Source organism: Monodelphis domestica, chromosome X (genome assembly GCF_027887165.1).
Source record: "Monodelphis domestica isolate mMonDom1 chromosome X, mMonDom1.pri, whole genome shotgun sequence".
Classification (NCBI taxonomy): domain Eukaryota; kingdom Metazoa; phylum Chordata; class Mammalia; order Didelphimorphia; family Didelphidae; genus Monodelphis; species Monodelphis domestica.
This window is the reverse complement of record NC_077235.1, coordinates 81,245,173-81,254,223: the sequence shown is the minus strand read 5'-3', so window position 1 is coordinate 81,254,223 and position 9,051 is coordinate 81,245,173. Positions and strand designations below refer to the sequence as shown.

Here is a 9,051-nt window from a genome sequence, read left to right as displayed (position 1 = left end):
TTGAACCTAGGACCTCCCATCTCTAGGTCTGACTTTCAATCCACTGAGCTACCCAGCTGCCCCCACAGTGCTTTTTAAACTAAGCAAATAGCAGAATTGTAGATGGGGTAGGATTGATCACCCTATTACACTTGGAAGAGCTTGTCTTTCCATGACCTGGGTACTATACTATGAGCAGATCTCTGAGCACTCCAAAACAGAATGCTCTCTTTCCTTTTGGTCAGTTTGGGAAAGCCATCTGGCAGGACCCAACCAATCATACCCTCTGATTCAACAATTCAGTTTTGGGAAATATATCCTGAGAGTGTCATCAAAAAGATAAAAAAGAGCACTACGTCCAGAGATGCTGAAAGGATTCAAATCATTTGTAATTTCAAAAAAACTGAAAGCAACAAGGTCCAAACTTGGGAGAATAAATATTAAGATCATTTGTGGGGTGTGAATATAGCAGTATGCCACGATACAATTAAAGCAGCAAATAATTCCGATAAACAAACATGAGGAATATCAAGAAATGGGAGGTAGCAACCTTTATGAAACAATACAAAGGGAACTCTATTCACCACCATTTTATGAGGAATTCTGTCACGCCGACAAAATTGAGGCATTTGTGCTTTCAAACACTTTTATTGCAACATTTAATTTCAAAAACAGTTTGCTTCTACGGGTTTCTAATATTAACTCTGTAATTCATTGAAAACCAATTTGAACATAATCACTTCACAGTATACATTTCCAGAACATGTGAGTAGTTTTTAAAGCCCAGCAAGTAACAAGGAGCAGCGTTTCCATTGTCCTGACTTTGATGGCTCCTCTGCGGCCTTTACTGAAAAGAAGTGAGTATTTGGATAGTATTAACCCGCTCCAATCTGTTAAAGTAATGAGGGGGCCACATTGTCGGACACAATGTCAAGAAGGAAGTCGTTTTTGTGATGGATCAAGTTTATCGTGGTGTAGTTGCCCTTTTAACAAATAGTAAACAGTCAGCATTTCAGGATCAGTCTTAAACTTTTAAGAGTGTCCCCACCAGTTGCTATTCTCGAGATTTAAATCGTTTTGAAAGACTCATCACCTCTGGTGCACTCTGGGTTTACAGCACTTCTGAAATGAGGTGGACAACAGGAGAACACAAATGAATTTCAAACATTTTAAAGAAAGAATGCTGGAACATTCAGGCCAGGGACAAGAGAGTCCCGTTTCTGGCCAGGCCTAACTTGACCAATCCTGGAAACGGAAGCAGTCACTCGCGATTTTCCACACAATGCTGTTTGGCATGACTTGGGCGGTCAACAGGAAGTTCTGGTTGAAATAGCGGTGCTTGTTCCCGTCAAATTTCACTGTCCCACAGGTCACCACGAGGACAGTAGTTTGGTTCTGAGTGGCTTGTTCTGCACACAGAAGAGAAGAGAGAATGGGGATGCCCTCAATGCCAATTTTGCAGTTAGTTACAGTGTAATCCAAATAGTCTCTTGGCTTTTCAATACAATTTCTTAAGGTACAAGTTGGCTGTTGTGTCCAAATGCCACCTGTTGCCTCTGTATTGCCTTTAGGGCAACATACCTGCTCTTCAGCATGGCATATAAAGTCCTTCACCACCTGGCTCCAACTTACTTTTGGAGATGTGTGTGTTTTTTAAACCCTCACCTTCTGTTTTAGAATCAATATTGTGTATTGATTCCAAGGCAGAAGAGAGGTAAGGGCTAGGCAATGGGGGTTAAGTGACTTGTCCAGGGTCACCCAGCTAGGAAGTGTCTGAGGCCAGATGGGAACCCAGGACCTTCCTTCTCTAGCCTGGCTATCAGTCCACTGAGTCCACTATCAGTCCAAACTGCTCCTTAAATTTTCTTTTCATTCAAATGGTTTCAGATCTGACACAACATTCTCCTTCTCCTCTTCCCCCCTTTCTTTCTCTTTCCCTTCCTTCCTTCCTTCCTCCCTCCCTCCTTTCTTCCTTCCTCCCTTCCCTCCTTTTTCTTCCTCCCTCCTTCTTTCCTTAATTCCTTGCTTCCTCCTCCCTCCCTCCTTTCTTCCTTCCTCCCTTCCCTCCCTTTTTTCTTCCTCCTTCTTTCCTCCCTCTTTCCTTAATTCCTCCTTTCCTTGCTCCCTCTCTCAGGGCCAAGCACTATTTGCTACACATGGTAGAAATATTTGCTAAATTGACCCTGCCCTCTACTCTAACTAGAAAAATTCTAGAATCATCACAGACCATACACAGATAGCCAGCCTGTACCAGCTGACCCACAAAGTCAGAAAGCTAAATGCCTCCAGTGCATTTCAAAGACATATATTTCAAAATCTTGATCCTTCTAGATGGATGATGGAATTTAGAAAGTTGAGGACTTTCTAGGGTAGGAAAGCTGTATTTCACACAGACACACCTCATTCACTCTGCTCCCTAGCAAGCTGGGGCACTCAAGTCACCCAGAAATAGCACCAGAAGAAAAAAAAAACTTAAGGCCCACCCAGAGGGGAAGGAGATCATGAAATATTAACTATTGCAGCACAAGTCTCAGCCTAAATTACCTTTTTGAAGCATTAAAGGAGTATAAGAAATTTGAATACATTATTCAGGACTTCTGGGTAACTCTTGTCTAGACTTTCCAGGGCATGGCAGGCAAGTATTTGCTTGAGAATTCCTCGAGTTCCCTACCCTGCACCCAAAGTCTCATTATCCCTGGCGGTCCGCTGCATAAGCCAGAGAAGCACATGAATCACTACAAATAGGAAACTCTTCCAGGATATATAGAGAAAAGACTTTCGAATGGACAAGCTGAAAGGCCGAATACGAAACTATTGAATGATTCTATTCCCTCCTAAAATATTTCTTCTTTCATGAGCTTCTACGATTTGCTTCGGCTCAAAAAACTAGCTTGAGGAGAGGCCAAAAGTGAAAGGACCCCCAGATCTCCTGGTGTCTAGACCAGCAATTGATCAACATTTATGGAGTGTTTACTGTGTGTCAGGCACTGTGCTAAGCACTAGAAATTCCAGAGAAGGCCAAAGCTGGTCCCTGCCCTGGAGGAGCTCCTAGTCCAATGTTTGTGGGTATGAAACAAATCCACGGCAATATTGTGGAATGCTCAGCAGTGCTAGACATAGCTATTCGTGGCAGGCAATATGATGATCCAGGACAATTGTGAGGGAGTTGGGCCAGAGAAAGCTCTCCTCCTCCAGAGGAAGACCTGTCGGAGGTAGAATGCAGATGGGAGCGACGAGTTTTCTCCCATTTATTTGGACTTGGGTTTGGAGATTGGGATCTTACAACAGTGATTGCTATAGAAATATATTCTGGGTAATAATACATATCTATCCTAGCTCAGATCATCTGCTGGCACCGGGAGGGAGATACATTTAATCATATAACTTGGGAAAACACGTGGGGAAATTTGTTATTGCATGTAAGTGGTAAAAATCTAATTTAATTTCATTTTTAAAATGACCAATATGGGGATTTGTTTTGTGTGATAATCTACGTATAACCCAGACTGAATTGCCGGGAGGGGAAGGGAAGGAGGGAAGTTCGATCATATAACTTGGGAAAACGTGTGTGGAAATTTGTTCTTACATGGAGTTGGTCAAAAATAAAATAAATCTCTACAAAGCAAGCTGTCTATGGGACAAATAGGGAATAATGGACAGAGGGAAGTCACTGGAATGAAGAAGGGCTGGGAAAGGCCTCCTGTAGAAGGTGGGATGTTAGCTAGAATTTAAAGGTAGCAGGGAAGAGGGGGTCAGTACTCAGAGTGAGGAAGGGAAAGTGTTCTAGATATGGGAGACAGCCAGAGAGAGCTGAGGGATGGAGGGTCTTGTTCATGGAACTGTCAGGAGGCTCATGTCACTGGATGGAACAGTATGTATTGGGTGGGGGGAGGAATGTGTGAGAAGACTGGAAAGGGTTGAGGGAGCTGGGTGACAAAGGGCTTTGAATGCCAAACAGAGCATTTTGTATTTGCTCCTGAAGGCAATAGGGAGCCACTGGAGTTTATTGAGCATGGGGGTAACATGATGAGACCTACGTTTTAGAAAAACCACTTTGGTGGCTGAATAGACGATGGATTGGAGTGGGGAGAGACTGGAGGCAGGCAGACCCCCACCACCACCACCCCCCCCAGCCCCAGCCCCAAGCAGGCTACTGAAATAATCCACGACCCATACTTCTATTTTCTCGTTTGCCAAACAATGGGCCTGGGCTAAAATGTCTTTTCCCCGATTTTAAGATTCTCTTACTAGCTGGTAATAAACTATAAAATTCCTCAACAACCTGATTTGAGTAATTAAAGTCTAATGGAGCCACTTAAGAGCATGATGTTTATTGCATGAGAAAACCCCTGATCTTACCATGAACAGGCTGACAGTCTATTACATTGATCTGAAACTCACTGGCAGGCAACGCATCAAAAAATTTTCCCAGGGCCTCTTGTCCATTCACAACATTTCCATTCCAAATCAAAGTCGCATTATCCAGGTACAATCGAGTCATCATCTAAGGAAAAGGTAGAGACCAAGATTTCTGTTCTGTTACTTTTCCTGACACCACGTCCATTTGTCTTGCACCTCTGAGTAATATTCACTTTCCCAACCCCATGCCATCAGTTCTACTGGAATATATACTCAATTCAAAGGCAGGCTCTTGCTGATTGGTTAGAGCACTGGGCCTGGAGTCAGGAAGACCTGAGTTCAAAACCAGCCTTAGATACTTCTTAGCTGTGTGACCCTGGACAAGTCACTTCACCCCCATTGCCTAGCCTTAAGCACTCTTCTGCCTTGGAATAAATACAGAGTATTGATTCTAAGGTGAAAGGTAAGGGTTTTAAAAAGAAAAGAAAATGACTAATGAACAAAAGACACAGGCTTTTAACAAAGAATGTATGGTAGAGGGGCAACTAAGGAGCTCAGTGAATAGAGAGCCAAGCCTAGAGTCAGGAGGTCCTGGGTTCCAAACTGTTCTTAGACATTTCCTAGCTGGGTGACCCTGGTTAAGTCCCTTAACCCCTGCTGCCTAGCCCTTACTGCTCTTCTGCCTTAAAGGTTTAAAAAAGAGAATTAGTGTGACCCTAGGCAAGTCACCTAGCTGTCCCTATACCACTCACTCTTCATTAAAAGTCTGTATCCTTTGTTCATTAGTAACTTTTTAAAAACCCTGATCTTCCACCTTAGAATCAATACTGGGTATTGGTTCCAAGGCAGAAGAGTGGTAAGGGCTAGGCCATGGGAGTTAAATGACCTGCCCAGGGTCACCTAGCTAGGAAGTGTCTGAGGTCAAATTGGAACCCAGGACCTCCCATCTCTAGACCTGACTCTCTGCCCACTGATCCACCCAGCTTTTCCCCCTGACTCCCAATGACATTTTAATCTGTTTTAGGCCATACTTAGGAGTTTGGGGGCTGCCTGAAGCCTGAGAGTTTGACACCTCTGCTTTATAAGTATTTCCAGTGTAACCCTCACAACAACCCTGGGATATGGATGCTCTTATCACCCTCATTTTACAGATGAAAAAACTGAAGGAGGAAGAAGTTAAGTGACTTGCCCAGAGATATACAACTAGTATGTACCCGAGTCTGGCACTCAGGTCTTCTGACTCCAGGGATAGGGCTCCATCTAACATGATACCCACAGTAGTGGCCTCAAAAAAGGTGCAAATCAGGACACATTACAGCAAATGTCACATGTAGTAGTAATTGGTGGAGTCTCTTACTTTGACACTCTAACTTTGGAGTTGAGGGGCCCCAAGTTCAAATCCTGCTTGTTTTTTGCTCCTCCTGACACTTGATTTTTCTCAGACTCCGTTTACTTCATTATAAAATGAGGGAATTGAACTAAATGGCTTCAAAGGTTTTTCCCGGCTCTAAAGCTATGGCTAAGAAATAGGAAACAGCTGGCACTAAAGTGGCCAGCAATGGCCGCTTATTTATGCAAAGAATCCCAGGAGGCTGTGAGGAAAAGCTAAAGCACTTTCATTTTATATGTATGTATGTGTGTGTGTCCCTAATACGAACCTGTCTTCTTTTATCAATAGTATCATAGTAGACATTGACAAACTCTTCCGCAGCTCTACAAGCCTGATCTGCATTCGTTTTAAAATCCTAAAAAAAAGAGTTTGGCACATAAGCTTACTTCCACTTCCAGACTGGGCCAAATTCAAGCTCCTCAAAGGCTATAAAAGCAACATTCTATTAATATCTTCATCTGATCCTCATCACAACTCTGGGAGGTAGTTGTTATTATCCCCAGTTTATGCTTGGAGAAACTGAGGCACACAGAGGTTTCGTTGTTTGCCCAAGGTTATACAACTAGTAAAAAAATACATGAGGCTTCCCAATTCCAGGGCCAGAGTTCTTTCTACCTGCGGACCTTAGCTGTTTCTAAGCCATCTCACCTGAATTTTGATACCTGGCCGGCCTTTCCCCTCTCTGGATCTAGGTTCTTCTGAGAGACCTTGAATAAATCGTTTTCTGGACCTCCCATTCCTACTTTGTAAAATGAAGAAACGAGGTGGTGGGACTAGATGGCCTTGGAGGGCCATTCCAACTATAATGATTTGATGTTCGACCTTGGGCAAGTCACTCCCCATCCCTGGGCTCCATGTTCCTCCTCTGTGCTCAACCTTGAACAAATCATTCCCTGGACCTCACATTCCTCCTCTGTAAAATGAGAAGATGAGGTGGGGAGGGGCTGGAGGAACCCAGGGTATCTTCCAGCTCCGAGTCTATGTCGCAACGTGTGGCCTTGGACAAATCCCTTCCCCTCCGTAGGCCTCAGTTTCCCCCTCTGTAAAACAGAGGAGAGCCTTTGAGGACCCTCCCCCCGGGGCCTCGGTGTGATTCCCCCAAGTCAGTTTCTCTCCCCAGGCTGTACAAGAAGAGAGTAGGATTCCGTGGCCTGAGGGCCCACCCGGATATAGACTGAGGGCCGCACGTGTTCCCTCCCCCTCCCCCGAGTTCAGCCCCTCCCCCCACTGCACACTGCATCCCGAATAGCCCCCAGAGAGTACAGGTACGGTTATTTGGCCCCCAGAACCACTCCCTCACGTGGCTCGCTCACCCTCCGCACGAAATTCAAGGAGCGGCGGAGATCGCTCTCCTTCCTCGTGACTCCTCAAGGGGTCCCGGAGAGCGCCCCTCCCTTCAGGCAGCCCGCCGGGGGAGGGAAACGGGCGGGGGGGGGGGCTCTCCTCGCTTTTCCATTTCTCCGCTGCTTCTCTCGGTCTCCGGCTGCCTGGCTCTCCCCCTCCCGGAGAGACAGCGGCTAAGAGCCGACAGGTGGAGCCCACAGCTTCCCCCGGCCGACTCTCCTCTCCGGCCCCCTCCAACCGCCCTCAAAATCGACGCTTGGGACTCACCGCTGCAATAGCCATCGCCATCGCCGCTGCCTGCTTGTATGGATCAGCTCGTCGGGCGAGGCCCACTGGAGGAACCGGAGGCCGCTCAATTCTTAGGAAGGGCTCAAGTTTGCCGGTATCTCAGACGGTATCAAATCTCAGGCAGTCCCCGGCTCGCCCCGCCTCCCTTGCCTTTAAAGGCACGATTACGGGCCACACAAGCTTTTGCCCAACGTTGATTGGCTAGCTGAGCCGAGAGAGAGCCCGTGCTGGGCGCCAAGTGCGGTCAGAGTCCAATGAAAAGCTAGGGACGTGCGGGGCAACTCTAAGGAAGAGGGGCGGAAGGAAAACGACAACTGAAAAGGGGGGGAGGGGCAAAGCCGTAGCCTGGCAACCGCGTGGTGGGCGGGCCCAGGGCCTCTGCATCTTTGCAGAGCCTTTGCCAATAAATCAAGAATGATGCTAAGATGCATGGATTGCCTGTTTTCAGACTGGGGGGCCCAGCATCTGGGGAGGGCGGGTCCCAAAGACTCAGAAATCCCTACTTTACGGGAAAAAGTGAAATGATCCGCCGAGAGCTGCCTCTTCTCCCCTGGCCCTCATCTCACATCACCGTCATGCCTTCTTCCCTCACCACCTCCTCCTCCGCCCCACGAACCAAGGCCAACCCTTCTGCACACACAAGTGAGCCCACTGCATCCCATCTTCTCCAGCAGATTGCCGATCCCCACTGTCTCACTCATCTTTGCTTCTTCCTCCCTACTGCCTCCAAATATGCTTAGCCTCAAGAAAACAAAACCAACCCCCAAACCTGCCTTGAGCCATCCATCCCCTAGCCATCACTCCATCTGTCTCCCATATAGTCTCTCCCTTTTGTGCTAAAACTCCCAGAGAAAGCCATCCAAAACTGATACCCTGCCTTTCCTTTCCTCTTTCTCTTTAAAACTTTACCCTCTGTCTTAGCATCAATATTATGTATTGATTCCAAAGCAGAAGAACAGTAAGGCAATTGATGTTAAGTGACTTGTCCAGGGTCACCCAGCTAGGAAGTATCTGAGGTCAGATTTGAACCCAGGTGTTCCCAACTGCATGGTGTATGTTCCCTAGCTGACCCTTCTCTCATTCTTCTTAACTCTCTAGAATCTGGTTCTCAACCTCAACTGAAACTGCTCTCTCCAAAATCACCAATGATCTTTTTTTTTTGTAGAAGAATTTTTATTTTTATTTTTTTTTACTTTTTAAACATTATTTTATTTGGAAATTATTTACAAACATTATTCATTGGAAACACTGATCATTATCTTTTCCTCCCCCCCCCCCGCCCCCCTCCTACCACTTCTCCCATAGCCAGAGCACAATTCCACTGGGTTTCACATGTGTTCTTGGTTCCAACCCATTCCATGTTGTTGGTATTTGCACTAGAGTGTTCATTTAGAGTCTCTCCTCAGTCATTTCCTCTCCGCCCCTGTAGTCAAGCAGTTGCTTTTCCTCGGTATTTTTACTCCCACGGTTTATCCTCTGCTTGTGGATAGTGTTTTTTAGATCCCTGCAGATTGTTCAGAGACATTGCATTGACACTAATGGAGGAGTCCATTACGTTCGATTGTACCATAGTGTATCAGTCTCTGTGTACAATGCTTTCCTGGTTCTGCTCCTTTCGCTCTGCATCACTTCCTGGAGGGTGTTCCAGTCTCCATGGAATTCCTCCACTTTATTATTACTTTTAGCACAAT

General features: G+C 46.0%; 1 protein-coding gene across 3 annotated transcripts; it reads right to left on the bottom strand.

Annotated features, from left to right (window-relative positions):
* Window positions 1-607: 607 nt before the first annotated feature.
* NXT2 (nuclear transport factor 2 like export factor 2) lies at window positions 608-7,541 on the bottom strand. 3 transcript variants are annotated; one of them, XM_007506935.3, is made up of 4 exons: window positions 7,340-7,541; window positions 5,997-6,083; window positions 4,381-4,483; window positions 608-1,388 (listed from the first exon to the last, which is right to left on the bottom strand). In XM_007506935.3, exons 1-4 carry the CDS (start codon window positions 7,358-7,360, stop codon window positions 1,210-1,212), a joined length of 390 nt encoding a protein of 129 aa, XP_007506997.1. In that variant the 5' UTR covers window positions 7,361-7,541; the 3' UTR covers window positions 608-1,209. The 3 variants fall into 3 exon arrangements, with proteins under 3 accessions (XP_007506997.1, XP_001376018.3, XP_007506998.1); XM_001375981.5 differs by having other exon boundaries at window positions 4,339-4,483; window positions 7,340-7,518; XM_007506936.3 differs by lacking the exon at window positions 5,997-6,083 and having other exon boundaries at window positions 4,339-4,483; window positions 7,340-7,524.
* Window positions 7,542-9,051: the final 1,510 nt, after the last annotated feature.